This window comes from Anneissia japonica, unplaced genomic scaffold, assembly GCF_011630105.1.
Source record: "Anneissia japonica isolate Jap-2015-1 unplaced genomic scaffold, ASM1163010v1 scaffold376_len1572418_cov194, whole genome shotgun sequence".
Lineage (NCBI taxonomy): Eukaryota > Metazoa > Echinodermata > Crinoidea > Comatulida > Comatulidae > Anneissia > Anneissia japonica.
In genome coordinates, this window is record NW_022741166.1 from 620,660 (window position 1) to 640,240 (window position 19,581).

General features: G+C 32.1%; 1 protein-coding gene across 4 annotated transcripts in view; it reads right to left on the reverse strand.

Moving 5' to 3' along the window:
- Positions 1 to 1,137: 1,137 nt before the first annotated feature.
- Positions 1,138 to 19,581, reverse strand: part of LOC117118604 (caspase-3-like) — a 19,452-nt gene continuing 1,008 nt past the window's right edge. For 2 of the 4 annotated variants that reach the window (XM_033263233.1, XM_033263234.1), the window contains exons 2-8: positions 13,650 to 13,986; positions 13,456 to 13,482; positions 11,935 to 12,147; positions 11,237 to 11,484; positions 10,800 to 10,878; positions 9,030 to 9,185; positions 1,138 to 6,641 (exon numbers count right to left, since the gene is read on the reverse strand). In XM_033263233.1, coding sequence (XP_033119124.1) covers positions 6,421 to 6,641; positions 9,030 to 9,185; positions 10,800 to 10,878; positions 11,237 to 11,484; positions 11,935 to 12,147; positions 13,456 to 13,482; positions 13,650 to 13,959 — 1,254 coding nt within the window. In that variant the 5' untranslated portion in view covers positions 13,960 to 13,986 and the 3' untranslated portion in view covers positions 1,138 to 6,420. Of the gene's footprint in view, positions 6,642 to 9,029; positions 9,186 to 10,799; positions 10,879 to 11,236; positions 11,485 to 11,934; positions 12,148 to 12,377; positions 12,405 to 13,455; positions 13,483 to 13,649; positions 13,987 to 19,581 lie in introns of all 4 variants that reach the window. The other 2 variants (XR_004447073.1, XM_033263235.1) reach the window with 2 other exon arrangements.

Genomic DNA, 19,581 nt, shown 5'->3' on the forward strand with positions numbered 1-19,581 from the left:
CCCCAAAATGTGAAGTAGGCTACATATAAAACGCTGTACACACTTACTGCAATTGAATTTGAATACTCATCATACAGCTATAGCATCTGCCTACAGTATACGGTAAACATATTCTTTAAATGGTTCTCATACTGGGGCTGATGCAGGGGCTAGATGTGGGGGGGGGGGGTGCAGGCGGTGCGATCGCATCTCCCCTGCATTAATTGTATTAAGAAAAATAATTACAGTATTGTATTATATTGTTGATATGAAAAGGTATGAGAGTGAAATTTCCAGGCATCCAGAGGTTGAGGTGGTGTGGACTTTCCTGCCACTACTACCGGCAAATCCAATATCTGCCCTAGTCATATCCACAACCCTACTTCGAATCGTCACTAAAATTTAAAAATTTCTTCATTGAACCACGACAATCTATTCTGGAAAGTTTCGTTTAGATCCATTGTTAAGGATAGGATAGGAGTTTGGCTGGGAGTGAGGAGGCCACCTAGGGCCCCCGGTGGGAGTCCAGGGGACGAACCCCCTGGGAGCTCCGGCATCTATAACCATTTATAAGTCGTATCTAATTAATTTTCCTTACAGTCAAAATCTTGATACTGTACTTCAAGATAAATTTGTTGGCTCGGTGCTGGACAACTTCAACAGCCAATATGTTACGGTACCACTCCAAATTTGGGAAGCATATTCCAGATCATTTCTGACAAGTGAAGTATGAAGAGTCTTAGGAAGTTTTTGGTGCATTATAACCTTAATCATACCCAGTTTTTTTGTTGCATTTGGTGATAAGCTTTAAAATATGATCATCCAGCTAACATGTTGGAATTTGGTATATTGAGATATGAACCCCAAGATCTTTTAAAACATTAGCTTTTACAAGAGGAAGACCATTCATTAAATAGTTAAACATTATGGGGTTTTAGAGCAGGCGGTATTTCGAATGATGAAATACCCCTAGAAGGATGATGAAGACCAGGAAAAATGGACATTGTCACAGAATGCATGGTTCATCCTCATAAAATACATGGAGCACCCATCTTCCCTCACACAACTCTCATAAAATGTATGGATATGGGATAACCCTTGCTAAATAGATGACTAGCCTATAAAAACAAACATATGAAGGAAAAATCCAAGAACAAATTAGTTGATGCACACTTTCTTCACTAATAATTTACTGTACAGGTACTGCATATCGTTTATACTTTCAACCACAATTTACATTTCAGATAAAAATGGTTAGCAACCAATAGGTTTCACTCTAAAAGAAGTGACATAAGTGATGAAAATATTGAAATTATCCCTTAAAACCAATTAATATAACTCAATAATAATTTTTTTTTATCTTTAGGTTTCATTCAGGCAAATTGACATACAATAGTGATCAAAATATAATCATCATAAAATGGAGAGTTAACATCATAAAAATATCATAATTGTTCTTACTTAAAATACTAGCCTGGTAAAACTTTGGATTGGTTTGACTTAAGGTTTAAAGCTTCAGCTTAAATAATACACAGCATAATACAATTTTGAAGCTCATTTTTAAAATGAAATGTAACAGATGAGCTGAATACAAACAAATTTAATATGGATAACAGAAAAGATACAAAGGGCATACGAATACTAAATGTTACAATTATTTCATAACTGCATATACTGAACATGAATCATACCGTTATTGGATAAACATTTATCTGTATAATTATATACATATAGGCCTAATTAGGACTATTACAATCTATAACCCATTATTACAACATGAACCATGCCAAAAAACCCAAGTAATTAACTGAATAATAATAAACCAAGGCTGTTTGCCCAGGCCTGCACTATTATAGACCATTTTATCGGGTTTGTTTTGAAACAGCGCCACTAACGTTTCGCAACTCACTGGGAAACTTCCAGCAGCCTAGTTTAGCCTGAGCAACTAGCAGCCTAGCTTAACCTGAGCAACTAGCTAGTTTAAAATACACTGATCTCTACTATAATAGCTGGATTGCTCATCGGCCAATCCTTGCACAGAAAAGAGTAAGGCCACGGACGCCATGTTGGAGGGCCTACAAGTTTACACAAGTTTCTTTTGGTACAGTATTTCTTTGAACTACTGTTAAAAATTATGATTCTTGCAATACTTTTTCAATAATAAATTTAAATTTAAGTAAGGATTTTTTCAAATCATCTAACCACTTGATGCGACTGTTTATGCAGTTTACAAAAGCACGAGCGAAGTCGCATTGTTATAGTGACGTTGATTACTAACAACATAATAATTTCGCTTCGCAGTCTTTAAACTGCATCTACAGTCACGTCAAGTGGTTAGATGTTTTGAAAAATAATCACTATGTTAAATTTATTATTAAGTATTGCAAAAATCGTTATTTTTAACAATAATTTAAACCAACGCCAAAAGAAACTGATACGTCACATAGGCCCTCCTACATGGCGTCGGTGGCCTCACTAAAACCAGGCAATGAGCAGTCCAGCTATTACAGTAAAGATCAGTGGTCAAATAGAGCGCCACACACACACACTAGTAACTACGTAGCATGAAATGCGTAGCCTCTGGAAATCCCCAGTCAGTGGCAGTTGCCAGGTTATCAGAAATTTTCATTTCAAATTTTGCGAAAATGGTCTATAGTTTTACAAAGTTCATTGAATTGATTGATTTCATTTATTGGCCTGACTGAATTTATGGAGGGTTGTGGACAATCTGGCTTGCTGCTCATCTAGGAATTATTAAAAGGGCAACAAAAAATTCGACATTCAAAAAGCCATTTCGAATATACATAAAGATTTTGAAAAAAAAAAAAAAAAAAAGGAAAGTTTCTTTAAAGGGTATTACCTACGGAGTAACTCAGCGAGTCTTCCTGCCTTATTGTTCTATGGTACTCCCTTCAAAGCACATGTGAGAACCACCTCTCTCTATCAGCACCCTTCCCCAACCCAATCATCAACAGGGCAGTAATATTATTTCAGTCATATGCAGATTATCCAAGCTACGATATAGAATGGAATGTAAAAACAAGTGAAAATTCATAATACTTATACAGTAGATCACCTAATAATTCTAAATACTAATAATTAATATTAATTTAAACAATACAACAATTAACAAGATGAAAATGGGGAAATCCATATTATAAATCATTTAAAAGGCATTTAAACAACCACCATGGTGGCTTATTAGACGACAATGCATTTACACAGAATAGAAACTTTCAAACGTTCGAAGGCATTACATTTTAAGCGTCCTAATTCACTATATATAACACAAGCATTTTTTATTATCTTGTGATTTTGGCAACTTTAGTAATATATTTTAATGACATCATTTAATAGCAAATTTATTTAATTTAGCATTGCAGTATAATTGCAGGAAAAATAATATGCTCATATGTATACATATTTCAGAATAGAGAACATTAAAATGAACAGGAGGGACATGTGCAAATCATTTCATGATTTTGGCATCATGAACTATTAGGTCCAAATAGCCTGTGCCTGTGGCGCCATCATATTTTTTAGGTTATGTGTCATTGACTAATCTTTGTTATCAAACTCTCCATTGTTTAAACATGCTGGCTAACATGTACTACCATATATACATCTAAAAAGCAACAATTTCAATAAATAGTAACCACATCAATCAGAATATCAGCTGCAATACAAAATGGAATGTAAAACTAAGAAAGCACCCTCTATACTTTGACTAACTAATGTAAATTTTCAATATTTATACTAATTTCCCAACAATTCACCAAAAAATTAGAATACAAACCTACTCCAATTACTGTTTTACAGTGGATCATTAATTAAGAAACAAATTTATTTTAAAATTTTAAAATGCACAAATTCCGCTTTTTAAGCATCACAATTTAAACAACTACTCTTTCTTTTGTTTTCTTCTGATTTTTTCACATAACATAAATGTTTCAATGACATGATTAAATCAACATTGCAAAGTAATTTATCAAAAACAGATTCAATTATTATTTCAATAGTAAGTGCCCACGAAAATATTTGTACCGAAATAGCATTTGCAGTACTGTTGGAAATGGAATTTAACACTAGTTACTAAGCGCAGCCAAGCATTTGGGAATTTACTGAGTATACATTACAATAACACGTCAGGTAGGGTAAAACATCACTCCTATGACATTCTCCTAGGCAAACTCACATTGAAATAATATAAAAACAACAATAATAAAAACCCATAATAATAATAACAATAAAAACCAATAATAATAATAATAACAACAATAATAATAAAAACCAATAATAATAATAATAACCATATCAACCTCAGCAGTTTTGAAATTTTCTCTCCACAAACTACATCATCATACCCAAATTTTGTCCTTATAAGTATGTGGATACATAATCTCCTTTTGCGTAATATACATACAAGTAGGCATAAATAAATCAAATAATAAAATGACAGACACAAAAGAGCAGAATCATATGACCGGACTCTGATTAGTGATAAAGTTTTCTTCCATTAATGGAAAAAGAAGGGCCCGTGTGCGTCTGGATATACTTAGAAACAGAAGGGCGCCCTGTACACCGGGCCCAAGTATAGAAAACCTGCATTATAAAAAGGGAAGAGTGCTGCCTACATCTGGCCCAATTTCCGCCTCATCTTTGCTATGCAAGTGCTCTATCTTGTATTTCTAGTATCTTTGTTATAAGATAGAAGTTGTTGCAACATACAATTAATTTCAGATTGATAATTTGCTTTTCACTGAATGTTAATAAAGACATTAAACTTTATCAAAATTGCATAGCAGTAAGTAAACACAGTTAATCATAAATAAAATGGATGAAATAGATCTTTTACATTTAGAATTGAGAAAATAGAAATTCTAAGCAAAAATATATAATACATTGAGAATTATAATTTTTAAAAATGTACAGGAGAATTTCCATCATCAACACTCTCATTAAACCATAACATAATTCCAATTTTAACTGCCATTTTGCAAATATTAAGATGAAAGGTAGGGGAGAATGGGTTTAGTTGGAATGCGGGGTTTGTTGAAACATTAACATTTTGGGACACTACAGGACAGATGCTACACAAAATTAATTTTGACAGCTATATATGTGCTTTGTTACTTTCAAGTAAATTTTTTTGTAATTGAAAAATTGTGCAATTATCTGAATGTTCATAGATTAGATTGAATATTTTATGAGCATTTTAGGCTACAGTAAAAAGCTACAAAATAAGGCTAACTATATACTGTATTATTGAATGCTCTGTTTAGTGAAGTATGCTTAAAGGCACCACATGTGTTAATGCGTCTAACCCAATATATTTCTTTATGGTATAAGAACATGTTCCAACTAACCCCAATACAATAATACTTTATGGTATAAATGGCAGTGATTTTATTTTCTATATTTTCCCCTGCTGAAACATGAATATACTAAATGTTATTTTGAATTTGAATTGAAATAATAGCTATTGTTCATCTGTAAAGTAATTGATAGTTTGTAGGCCTACAATTTTTACAAAGAAAAAACAAATTGAAAATCATGATGCTTATTCCATTTTTTTTTGTACGATATTTGCTTTATGTTATCAATTTAAACTGCCAGTTTTTAAACTCAAGTTTGAATTGAATTAAATCCTTTTACATTCAATTTTATTTCTTTAATATTTCGAACATTCTAATTTGAAGTCATTTTTTTATACAATGTTTTAGTATTTTATGTCTTTGGTTATGTTTGTCACTTTTCTGTTTTGTTTCATATATTGTATTTGTAAATGTTCAATGTTTGTGAATGCACCATTTCCTTGTACCACTGTTTTAAAAGTGTAAATTCAGATAAAGATTATTATTATTACATTATATCAGAAAGCCTCAAAATTACAAGTGAAATGCAAACCATGGATAGACCCACCAACATCTGTAGAAAACATTTTAAATTGATACAATAATATATACACTGTATAATTTGAAATTTGATTTGTACTATAGTTCAGAGTCGCACATTTCCAAAGAAACCCCACATTTGTGTTAATCCTAAATAAGTACTGTACTGTAAAGTATTTTACTAATGCAGCATTGTTATGTTCAATATAAATGTGTAATCGAGTTAGTTTTAAAAGTTTGCAATGTAAAGGCTTTACTAACCCAACACTATGTTTCAACCAACATCATGCCATGTTTCAACTAACCCCATATGTGGGGTAAGATGGAACACTTGAGGGGGTGTGTTCCTATGACAATTATACAAGTAATCATCAACAAATCTAAATTTTGTTTGGATGTATCTATGACAGATATGTATGTGCTTCTACTGATGTAGTTATCATTTCTTGGATATACAGTTATATAATTATATGGGCATTTTTGTAAATTTTGTTCCAACTAACTCCACTCTCCACTATGGTGAAACAAGAAACAGCAACAGTTGTTATTACTTCAAGTAAAAAAACTTAGTTAAAGTTGAGGTAAAACAAGGCATCTGTTTACCGACCACGTGGCCTTGTTGATTGTGCGCATTACGCTTCGATATATAGTAGTTCACTCTAGTCAGGACATCCAGTAGATGCTCCGTGTCAAATGTAGTCTTCAGCTCCACACACATGTAATGGAACAGCCAGGCACCCTGATCTTCGTTACGCCAGCCTTTGGCACCTGCAAGGTCAATTACGGGTGAGCGTAACAAATATAACTGCATTGTTTTTCATTGCGAACCTACTCAGAATGAATAATCTGATTAGGGATGGGGGTATGCAGGTCATTAGGACCTTAGTGGTCCCTGCCCCGTAATCAGGATTCTCACCATGCTGGTCGAGCACGTCCAGCACTCATTTCCGACCAGTATTTGCAGGTTGCCGACCTGCAAATATAATACTATTTTTGCAATTAATAGTGGAAAAAACAATGTAGGCTAACAAACTATTATCGTTACACAACTACTAGAGTTGGGAACAGTTAATTAACAACTCAATTGACAAAAAACATGCTTGCTACATTAGATAAGATGAAAGATATCAATTAACATCTCCGTGGTAACATTATTTGGAACCCTATTACTAGGTGTAGGCTTAGTATTGTTGCTTTTTATTGAGCAACACACGGTCGAATAGACGGCAAACCAACACACATGGGGGAACCTCGAATTGAGTTTGCGACTCAACCATGCACGGAGGTTTGACGTTCGTAAGTAAGTGTTACATTATAATTTCACTGTTTGTTAATAAACGTAATTTAAGTTGGTATGTATTTCAATCCCTTTAGAGCTCTAGTACCTTCATTAATTGTGCATTTTTTTTTAAACTCCTCAAGACACTTTTTTCCTAATCCTTAATGTTTTAATTGTCTTATTTCATATGTGCTTCAATTGTATGATAATGTAAATTTATTAAAAAAATCTATATTTCTACAGTGCTTTGGTCTCTTGAAAAAGCACTCTATAAATCCAAATAATAATTGCTGCAAGTCACCAGATGAGCAGCGACACTAATTTTGATGTATGCCAGTAAAAATCTCGATTTTTTCCAGGACTCGAGATGAATTTTCCGGAGAGTGTCGTCGGATCGTTTTAGGTTTTCAGCCCGAAAGCACGATAAAATTTGAGTGCTTTTCGGAGCCTTTTCGAGATCCACATGGTACTGGCAGTGTGGTTTTTAATCGACGTCATTGTCAGTTTAGAGTTTGACGGTGTCGGATGTGTTCGATCAGAGTTAGAATTGAATCGGTAAGTATTCCATTTTCAAACATTTATGTCAAGTCTCAATAATTCCTTAATGCTAGGCTTAGAAGTGTTCATTAAGGTCACGATAATTTTAGTGATGTTTAGATCAGTGTGATTGTGTCCTATTTGTTAGATTTTTAGTGCAGCTATGATTGTGCTTTTTTATAATTTAATTAGGCCTAGGCCGAACATCATATTTGGAAGTAGGTGTACATTGATCTCCATATATCTTACTAATAAATCAACATCTAATAAAATATCTCATAAAATAATAGTAATTGATAATTATATTGAATATATGTTAGTAAAACAACTTTTATGTGTGAATTTGGTAACAAATATTGTGCTTCAATCTTATGTTAATTTACACATGTACTTTTGTTTGCAGGTTGTTGGTGGTTGCACATGTATAAGGAGCCTACAAGCTATCACATATTTACGATGACCTTCTACACCAACCCAGGGAACAGAGGAAACCGCAGAAAAGACCTCAAATACCAACAGAGGGTGCACATCATCGGATGACATCGGCCGATGACGAAATGATCTGAGATTAGGTCATTTACCTGATGAAGATACTATTTCGAAACCGGATTAAATACTGTAGTATTTAAACAATTTTAAATATTAAAAAGTATATTGCTGATAAAGCATTTATTTAAATACTGAAGAGCATATTATGGATAAAGCATTTATTTAAAAAATGAAAAGCATATTGTAGATAAAGCATTATTTTATTTAAAGATTTTGATACTAAGAAGCACAATATGCATAAACCATTTTTTTTTAACAGGTTTATTTTCTCTGAGGAATGTTCTTCATTTAGCCACTTTTTTTAAAACAGTTTGAAATATTGAGAAAATATTAAAAAGTTTTTAATACTTTTTTGTTAAAACAGATTTAAATAGTGTGAAGGCTATTGTGGATAACACTTTTTTTACATATTTAAATACTGTGAAGCCTATTGTGGATAACAATAAAACAAGATTGACTACTAACATGTCTATTAGTATATTATTATGTTGCTTTGTAGCATTGTAAACAACATTTTTTAAACCCATTCTTATAAGTCACCAAATCATACATTTCTACCAACCTTTAATACTAAAACTAAAAATCAATACACCCTTTGATGTACTGAAGTATCTATTAGTATTTACATGAATTGCATACTCACAGCATTTTACTTTCTATTAGAAACTGCTAGTAATAATAATTAATAATTTCAGTTTGTATTTGATTTATTTTTACTATATAGAATATTAGTTCTATATAGAGGGGCATACCCTCTCTATATCCACCACTGGTTTCTCCAATAACCTTACCTCTACTAGTGTCATGTATAACCACCATGTCTGCATTCCCTGGGATTGTGAGAGAACCAGGATTTTGTGCATCATAAAAACTGACCACGCTGCTGCTGTCATCTGCACTCTCTGTTAAACTCCTACAGGCCTGGAATATTAGTACCTTGGGCTTACCTACAAGTATCAATTCAGAAGTGCATAAAAGGAATACATATTAAAAAAAGGAAAAACATTTGAGAACATTATTATGTATCATCATATATTATGTAAACCACAAATGCAGGGGCGGATCTAGAGATGTCCGAAAGGGGGGGGGGCCCAAAAAAGTGGGTACAATCGAGATAACAACACCATAGGGGTCCGGGGCATTTCCCAGCGAAATTTTTGCTTTCTAGGTGCCCGAAAATAACCTCTGGAGCATTTTGGACGATTTTTTTTTCTTTTTCTTTCTTTTTTTTTTTTTCTTTCCAAAAGGGACCTAAATCCACCCCTGAAATGATAGTCAGAATTCAATTATTAAAATATAAAATCATCATTTTTCAAAAACTATATTTATAGAGGGTGACCATTCCAGCTTATCGATCAATCAATCGATCAAAATAATTATATAGCTCCTAATATCCACAAAGTGTTCAGTGGCGCTGTCACACTTGTTTAACATGCTCTTGACAAAAGGAAAGCCTTTAGAATGCTCCTGGACACATTCAAATTTGGTGAGTTTCTTAGCTGACAATCAGAAGCCTTCTCTAATAAACATAATCAAATTAATAAGATGATTCATACATTTGTCTTATCATGAGTCTTACTGTAGGTAGTGGAGATGTTTTTCAGTCATGAGAATTGAACCATGGAGGTATTAATGAGGAGATCACTTGACAAAACTCTGCGCACACAGCGCTATGCAAATATGCCGAGATCAATGCTGCCGCAGCGTGTGAAAAGACCGTTTACGCGATGCCTTTGAAGTCTAATGTGTTCCCCCCACCCCCACCAAATGCTCAGTGGGCTTTTACCAAAAAAATTGAACATGTCAAAAAGGAGTGCACTACTTACAGTCAGTCATTTTGGCTGCGCAATTGTTTCCACCTTGAAGCTACTAATACAATATCTTTTAAATTAATTCTACCAAACAAAGTTTTGAATTTAATAAAACATTTACATGAGCTTTAAAAGTATGGTATATTTTTAACTTGAATTTCAATAAATTGGATAAAACTCGATAATTTTAACTTTAACAGATATTAATTACGGAATGATTGAGGATTATAATAAACTAAGTCATTTTAGTGTGAACGTGTGTGGACTATTCGAAAATTCAATCCAAAGTCATAGTAATTTTCAATTTTACGCTGCCTTAGATTTATAGTAGAACCAATCGATCTTTAGACTAAATTATACACAAAAGTAATTGTAACAGAAATATTTTGCAAAATCTGTTCCTGGAATATACACATAATAACATACTAAAGTCCAAAAGAATCCAATCAGGGGATCAGGTTAATTTTCAAAATATATAATAAGATCAAACAGTTTATTGTACAACTGCTGTGTTAAAGCATATAGAAGCCTGTGGTTGCCATGTTGTTGCTAACGAAAAAAATGTTAATAATAGATTGACACCAGCGTGTGATCCAAAGCCAGGGAACACATTTCGTTTGATCTGTGGCCGAGTGATCTCCTTTTCAATAATACCTCCATGATTAAACCCAGGACCCTCGGATTGGAAAGCAAGCTTCTTAACCACCAAGTTAACTCTTTACTGCAATTTAAGAAATGCATTCCACTTACCAATCATAAAATTTTCAAACTTGGACACTATTTCATCAACTCGAACATAAGAGTCGTTTGCTACCAACTGAATGCCTTCCTAAAATCATTTTAAAGAAAAAATAGGTTAAAATGTAATACTCAGTTTGTAAGGTCCAAAGGTCAAACACTAGTAATTTTCACTAGGGCAAAAAAGTGTTTGAACGAATTGAATGGATGCATTTACTTCTTAAAATTTATCCATTATACTAATTTTTAAATTATTTTCAAGTTTAGTCTATAAGGAAAAACTTAACAATCTGATCCTTTTATCAAGGACTTGTAACATATATATAAGTCCTTCTTTTATACGGTTAATATCTGTTGTTGTCGTTGTCACCGCCACCACGGCAGAGTGTGGTTGACTTAAGGTACAGTACCTCTCTGTCTTGTAAACGATTTTTGATTTAAGAACATACCGAAATGACAACCGGCTTTTGGGTTTTCTTGTCTAACACATCCTGCCCATTCTTGTCTTTTAACGTTATCCCTTTGCCATGGCTTGAGATGATAAAAAAGAAACTGCTGTATGCGTGTTCGGTCTTAAATTTCACTTCATCAATGAGTTTCAACAATTTTTCAGGTGTCTGTATGTCAGGGCAGAATTCCAGCTCAAACCCCTTCTCCCAAAAGAATTGGGAAAGATTGCTTTTGTCCACTCTTACACCTTCAAAATAGAAATAATTTGCATTTTTACAACATTTATATACTGAAATTTAACTGCATACATTTTATTCTAACAAACAAAAGAATTTAACAATATTATTCCATTCACTATATTATTTTAAAGCTAAAATTAAAAATGATGATATTCTATTAATTTTTTAAATCATTTATTATTTTTAGTTCTGTAAAACTACTATCCATCAAGAAAAGCTCTGCAAAAACATTGTTTTTAATTTTATTCATACATGAATATTATACAGGATATGAATCAATCTTGCAGGAATACACTCGCGATTTGGCAGGAGCTCTTGGTAAATTTGTTTTTTGGCATATTAAATTATCATAATGTAATGTAATATCTGTTAATTTGAAAAAAGACAGATATATGTTTTAATAAAAACTTTCAAGACATGTTTGGCCAACATACACATACAGAAGAATATTCACCTACCAGGTCGAGAGCATCCATTTTTGTCAGGCACATGAAAAAAGTTGGAGACATAAAGGACATATCCCTTACCACGGGGATAACAAAATTCTGGCTGTTTGAAAGCAGAAATGCCAGGTGAGGTTGGATGGAAGAAGATACCAGTTGAGGGCTCAGGTGAAATGGGTATTGCAGACGAAGAGGGTGCGTTAACATGTGAATCATCCCCATCCACAGCTAATTTGAAATAATAAAAATAGTGTGAACATTAATGACCAATAAAATAATTGCATGTTGCGTGGAAATAGCAAAAATCAGTGATTTTTAATTGTAAAAAATATACATAATATTTTTGTTTTTTTATCAACTATTTTATAACTAAATTCTAAAGGGATTCTTAACAGCAAAATGCACTACAGTGGTACATACTGTTAATGTTAGTTGACATGAAAACAAAAAAAACTTACATTCTGCTCTAAACATAACTGCATGGCCTAAGAATGAGATAAAATATACAATATAATTAAAAAATGAGAAAAAAAGTAATACAAATAATTTAAGTTCTTACAAAATATATTTGAATAAATACTTTATAATTAATTAATTAATTAATTAATTAATTAATTAATTAATTAATTAATTAATTAATTAATTAATTAATTAATTAATTAATTAATTAATTAATTAATTAATTAATTAATTAATTAATTAATTAATTAATTAATTAATTAATTAATTAATTAATTAATTAATTAATTAATTAATTAATTAATTAATTAATTAATTAATTAATTAATTAATTAATTAATTAATTAATTAATTAATTAATTAATTAATTAATTAATTAATTAATTAATTAATTAATTAATTAATTAATTAATTAATTAATTAATTAATTAATTAATTAATTAATTAATTAATTAATTAATTAATTAATTAATTAATTAATTAATTAATTAATTAATTAATTAATTAATTAATTAATTAATTAATTAATTAATTAATTAATTAATTAATTAATTAATTAATTAATTAATTAATTAATTAATTAATTAATTAATTAATTAATTAATTAATTAATTAATTAATTAATTAATTAATTAATTAATTAATTAATTAATTAATTAATTAATTAATTAATAAAAATAGTGTGAACATTAATGACCAATAAAATAATTAATTAATTAATTAATTAATTAATTAATAAAAATAGTGTGAACATTAATGACCAATAAAATAATTAATTAATTAATTAATTAATTAATTAATTAAAATAGTGTGAACATTAATGACCAATAAAATAATTAATTAATTAATTAATTAATTAATTAAAATAGTGTGAACATTAATGACCAATAAAATAATTGCATGTTGCGTGGAAATAGCAAAAATCAGTGATTTTTAATTGTAAAAAATATACATAATATTTTTGTTTTTTATCAACTATTTTATAACTAAATTCTAAAGGGATTCTTAACAGCAAAATGCACTACAGTGGTACATACTGTTAATGTTAGTTGACATGAAAACAAAAAAAAAACTTACATTCTGCTCTAAACATAACTGCATGGCCTAGGAATGAGATAAAATATACAATATAATTAAAAAATGAGAAAAAAGTAAATACAAATAATTTTAGTTCTTACAAAATATATTTGAATAAATACTTAAAAAATATACTAGATCTACTAAGTTAGAGAATAATATAAAGCAATGCATTTCAAGTACATTTCATTTACCTATATTTTTCAATTTATCTTCGCATTTTCTGACTTCATCTACGAGATCCATGAGCTTTACTTTTTCCAATATGTCTTTAAGTTTACCATAGTTACCAACAGAAAAAATTTTTCGTTTCTGTTGTTCAGTAAATATATCCACAGCATCTTCCATTTGTTCAATTTCCCTCGCCCCGAAGCCACCATATTCTGCGGCTCTAAGACGTTTCTTTAATTCCCGAACTTTACCATCAGTAATTTCTAAAGAAATTTTGGCCAACATATCATCATGGAACTCTTGGATCTGATCTTCGATGCTTTTGTTTGGCATGGTTTACACTTTGGCTTATTGTTGTTCCTTGAAAATTAACAATAGATGTGTTTTAAAACAATTTAGTGTAAGGTACATTATAGTGAATATCATTAAAGAACTCAAATAAGCTGTAATAATGAAACATTGAATGGGAATTCTATTACAAAGGAAAAGAAATATTGAACCAACATTATTAAACACACCAGACATGCAAATCTTTTGAATGTTCAAAAGCAGAACATGATCTAAATAAAAGCAGAAAACTATGTTTAAAAGCAGGACACGTCTACTTGGAAGGAAGTGTTTGATAACCTAAATAAAGTTATATAATTAAGGTACCACCTCAACTAAAATTAAGACTTGCCATTTAACCTTTTTCACAATTTTAATGATATTGCTCTTGCAGCGTGGCTTTGGACCTTGTGTAGCAATACTGCAATAAAATCATATTAAGCGCAACAAATTTTGGATGTTGGCTCAAATTTTCTCATGCAACCTAAATTTAGGAGCATAACCTCACATCACCTTTGTGAACTTGGACATAAAAATGAAAGCATAATTTAATTCAACCAAATACATTTATTTCTGTAGAAAACAACATATTCCACATAATATGTAGCATTCATAACCGTAAGAATTTTTTAGTGACGTTTACAAGGGGTTTATTGGTAATAAATGTGGCAAAGACAAGCCAAACCAGTCACTCGTCGCAAATCCTGTTTTGGAGATAATGGCCAAAACATGCTGGAATTTCAAAATTTTGGAAATCTATTTTATTGCACTAAACTAACCTTTATATATACATCATGCTATGCTGTTATTTTCATCATTTTCAATGTTAAAACATCACTTTTTAACGATTTGGTGATGGTTTCTGCCTAAGAAATGCCTGAAATCGTAAACTTTGAAGGCTGATTTCTCAAATATTGTTCTTTAAACAGCTGTACAGTATGTTTAAACTCGTGTAACTTCATAAGGAAGTGTCGGATTTAAATGATTCTTTTACCATTTTATAGCTCCCATTTTACTGTTAAACCCTGTATTAATAAATAAAAATTGATTTTTCCGGCGAGTGACTGGTTTGGCTTATCTTTGCCACAAATACCCTTTTTAGGCTCCTATTGCAATTTGAAGGTCATGGGCACATGACCTTTGACCTAGGTCAGAAGGTCAAACAATTTTGCTATTTTTCGGAAGCCCAAAACATTTTATCCAACAATCAAAGCAATATTTGCAGAAAGTTACAGTAATAAAAATGTATTTTGGGTTATTTCCTAAACTTATTAAAAACCCCTTAGTTGGCCCCAGTTATCTATAGTAGAGAACCCAACTTATATTTTTAAGCACTTAATTTAAAGCCTCATTCCCGGCAAAATTTCACTAAAAAAGATTTATTTTAGAAAAAATGCATGCATTACTCTATTTATTATACACAATGGAAAAATATTGGCATAAATTTTATTTTTACGTACAAGAATAAAAAAAAAAGAGAAATACAGACTATTGACATAGGAGATTACCATTTTCTCTACGAATTCTTCATTACTAGGCAAATTCAGAGATTGTAGATGGCATCCGCTGGAATGCTCTCGCTTTTATGTATACTTTATACAGTCAATAATGTGCATCCTCTCTAATGAAATTGGTTCTTGTACCGTAATTCGCATCTCACACACTGTGATCAATTGAGTCGGCCTGAGATGTTTGTTTAATTGTCAAAATCTCGGTCAGAATCAATTTTTTAACAAAAAATGACCACCACACCCAAAGTGGTATCTTAAGAAGGCAAGCATAGTTATCGAAAAGAGACTTCCTTCTGATGCCTTGAAGGAAACACCATGTGAACCAACTTGTAAATATTGTATATAGCATATAGTAGTAGTGAATAAAGTACACATAGTACAAGAAACAGCATACTGTCTCCGATTTAAGCTTTACATATTAGGAGGGTGTAAAGAAGTATGGTACCTCACTGAGTGAGCAAAGTCTATCCTAGACTTGCCACAAGTCTCTAATTATAGGTTTTCCTAGTATTAGCTAATTTTGGAAACGCCAAGCAAATAGGTAATATGGAACGCCATTGGTGCCAAAATTGATTTAAAAACAAAGATTAGGGACTGGAGCCCAGTCTAAGTCTATCCCAACAAGAACAACAATACGCCCACCCAATTACATTATACACAATATGAACATATTGCAAAAAGGTTTTTCCTTATAAAAAGAACAGTTATGATGAAGGGATCAAATTTCAGAAATCTCACCTTAATCACATGTCCCGTTCATATGGAAATTAGCTTAAATATGCAAAATAGGGGACACGCCCCTTTTTTATTGGAAGTGCTACATTAACGGTAGGCTCTAGACAAACTGAACATCTTGCAAACAAGGGTTTTTCTTAATTTAATGAACACATATTATGAGGAGATACAATTTTAGAAATCACACTGGTCACATGTCCTGTTCATATGCAAATTAGATTAAAATATATGCACCAATTAGGGGCTACGCCTACTTTTATTTGAGGCACTAATAATAATAATAGTGTAGTTTTATATAGCGCACATATCCATCTAATGCAAGATGCTTAGGGCGCTTGATATGTGGACTAGGAACTCGATCAATGACTTTCTTCGCCCCTAAGGGTCCCTTCGTGCTACCCGGTACCAGCAACTCTCGTCGTTCACCACAGGGGCTGTCTCTTCCAGTACACCGGGGTATCGCCCTACTCGTCTCGAAGGATGTACTGGGTTCTATATAGTGCACACGAGCCATTGTATACACTGGGCCTACGGTTTATAGTCCTTATCCGAGAAGACTTGTTCTACCACCAGAACCATAGGCGAGCGTGCCGTTCGAAACAAGCCGATATTATGGCTATAGCTTGCGGTGCCCCTGCTAACCGCTCGGCCATTGATGTTAGTCATTCTTCTATTCAAACAGAGTAAATGTAGTCTATACTTGTTCCCAGACACATTAAATTGTAGGATGAAACATTGATTCTGTCATTATTTTCGTGTCAAGGTGTCTTAACAAAATACAGTCAGCTCCAATATCAACAAAAACACAAGAATTTTTTTTTGCTGGCCTAATAACTCCCTGGTTTTCTACAACTCCAACTCTGGAACATGATGGGTAGCCTATTATTATTTCATAACAGGATTTGCCAGCATAATTTGCATTCTAGGCCTACCCTAGACAGATAAGCTTGCTACAATAATCCTGCATAACATTACATTGAATGGGTGCCTGCTAACTCGTACACACTTTGACGAACTCGTACACAAATTTAGGTGAACTCGTACACATGGCTTTTGGCGAACTGGTACCCAAATGCATTTTTGATAGGGTCAATTTTTCTTAGTTTTTTGATCAGATGAGATCAAACTAGCTGCATCAATAAGGTCGTCAAAGTGACAAACTGCCAGTGGGATAGGTTTGGATGGCAGAAACATGCATTCTCAAGTAAAAATGCAGATTCTTAACAGATTTTCACTTGTAACAACCCTGGTAAAGTGGCAACTAATCCATTTTCGGGTATCTAGTAACATTAATTTATTAACAATTATTTGTATTATCTTCGTGTTATTTTCTTTTTTACAGAAACAACGCAAATGCTACTAGGTCAACTAGGTTGAGACACGTTTCTTTTTAATGTTTGTTGTGATATATTTTAACTGCAAGTTTATTATTGCTTAAATTAAATGGAGACTGAAATAAAGTAGTAAATATATTAGTTTGTCATCCTTTGTTTTCTTCTTATTCCCACTTACTATAAATGAATTACATATAAATGATGATGAATGATAATAAAGAAAATATACAGTATTTTCATATTTATATTTTCATATAAAATTATCAATATATTTATCAGTACATACTGTACATTTGAATGTCTCTTTTAGGTTTTTTTTATATTCATAAGCCCAACAAAATCACTCACTTGAGCTAAGCCTATTTCATAGTTGCAACTAGAGTAAAATTTGCTGAAACGTTCTCACCAATAGATTCCTACAGTAGGCCTACTCTGGTGAAGTATACACAATATTTGTATTTTCTTGTAATTGTTTTATTTAAATTTGCGATACATATTTTGATGTTTATAAAATACACAAATAAATGGAAATATAGTGAAATATAGTTTTAATATAATATATAAATAGGCCTACATACAAATGGCTGTTTTGGGATTCTTTTTAAAAGCTGGAAAAATTCACGAGGCCCAGTATTGCCTGTGATAGTTGCCTGGCAACTAGGCCTAAGTACAAAACAAATCGGAAAGAAACTTTCCCACAACCTAATAGGTTCTCACGGTACTCTTGAGGAAGCAAACACATTCTTTATACGCCGCCTTCAGGAATGTGGACTCATTACTACAGTCAGATGCTCAAAAATAGCTATTTTTAGGTGCAACAAGTGCGCACGATGCCAGTGTAATATGTCACGTGTGTTCGTGCACCTCTTCATATCACCACATAGTTGCCAAGGTTGACAAGCCTTTGACACTCGCACAATCTGAGCATGTTCACTACTGATTTGATTGATCTTGGACACTAAATTAAGTCAAGTGTATGTATGTAAACTTAATAAACCAAAATAATAAATAATAATGTAAACTTAATAAAACCAAAAAGTTATACTCATTTAAATTTGACCAAAGTACAGTACTGTAAACTTAGGATGAGTACCTGACAATTGCTTGGTGTAAAATTAAAACAATTTTTACGGACTCACTTTATTCATGAATCACGATGTACAGACAGTACTTTCATGTGGAAAACATTTATTTCGAAGGGGTGTTTCCAAACGGAACACCCCTTCGAAATAAATGGAACAGTCCGACCCAGGGCGCCATGTATGAACCGTCTCCCTAACAAACGTCCTCATTTCCTAGAGATCCAAAAGATCATGGAGAGGGTGGGAAGGTTATCCAGGTAAGTATCTCACTCATGACTACCAACATCACGATGATTTTTGTAGTCTATTTCGTGAATACTTACCTGGGTAATTATTAATAATAATATTATTGTTGTTGTTGTCACCTTTATTATTGATATTATTACCCTATTATTACTAAGTAGGCCTAGTCTTATAAGTATCATCATTATTATTATTACTAATTAGTATTACAATTATTATAAAAATAAACAAGTAAATATTTGAAAAGGAAGTGTCACCGACATATCACCGGTTATTCACATCACTGGATGCATCCTTGTCACTGACGGGTTTCAAACATAGCCCCCTGTGGTCGAACAAATATGAAGGACTGAAGTGAAATGTCTGTTACTCAACAATACCAATTGTTCCTATTGTGGATAATTGAAAGCCTACTAGATGCTATGCGCCCCACCTAATTTTAACGTAGGCCTAATTCTTGGGCGTGGTTCTAAAGAAAATAGTATCAAAATGCACGCCATCGTGCATTCATTTGATTTTAGTCAGATTCAAAATAAAATTTTAACATTTAAAGGGGGGGTGCGGGGATGAAATAATTAATTTTTAATTTAAAATAGAGGGATGGGCGACCACAACGACGGTGACGGCACTCGATTTTGGAGCGCGGTATTCGAAAACGAGGCTCGTGAACTGGGTCCCAAAAAAAAACTGGTGCTACAGGATTTTGAGCTAGTGTTATAAGAT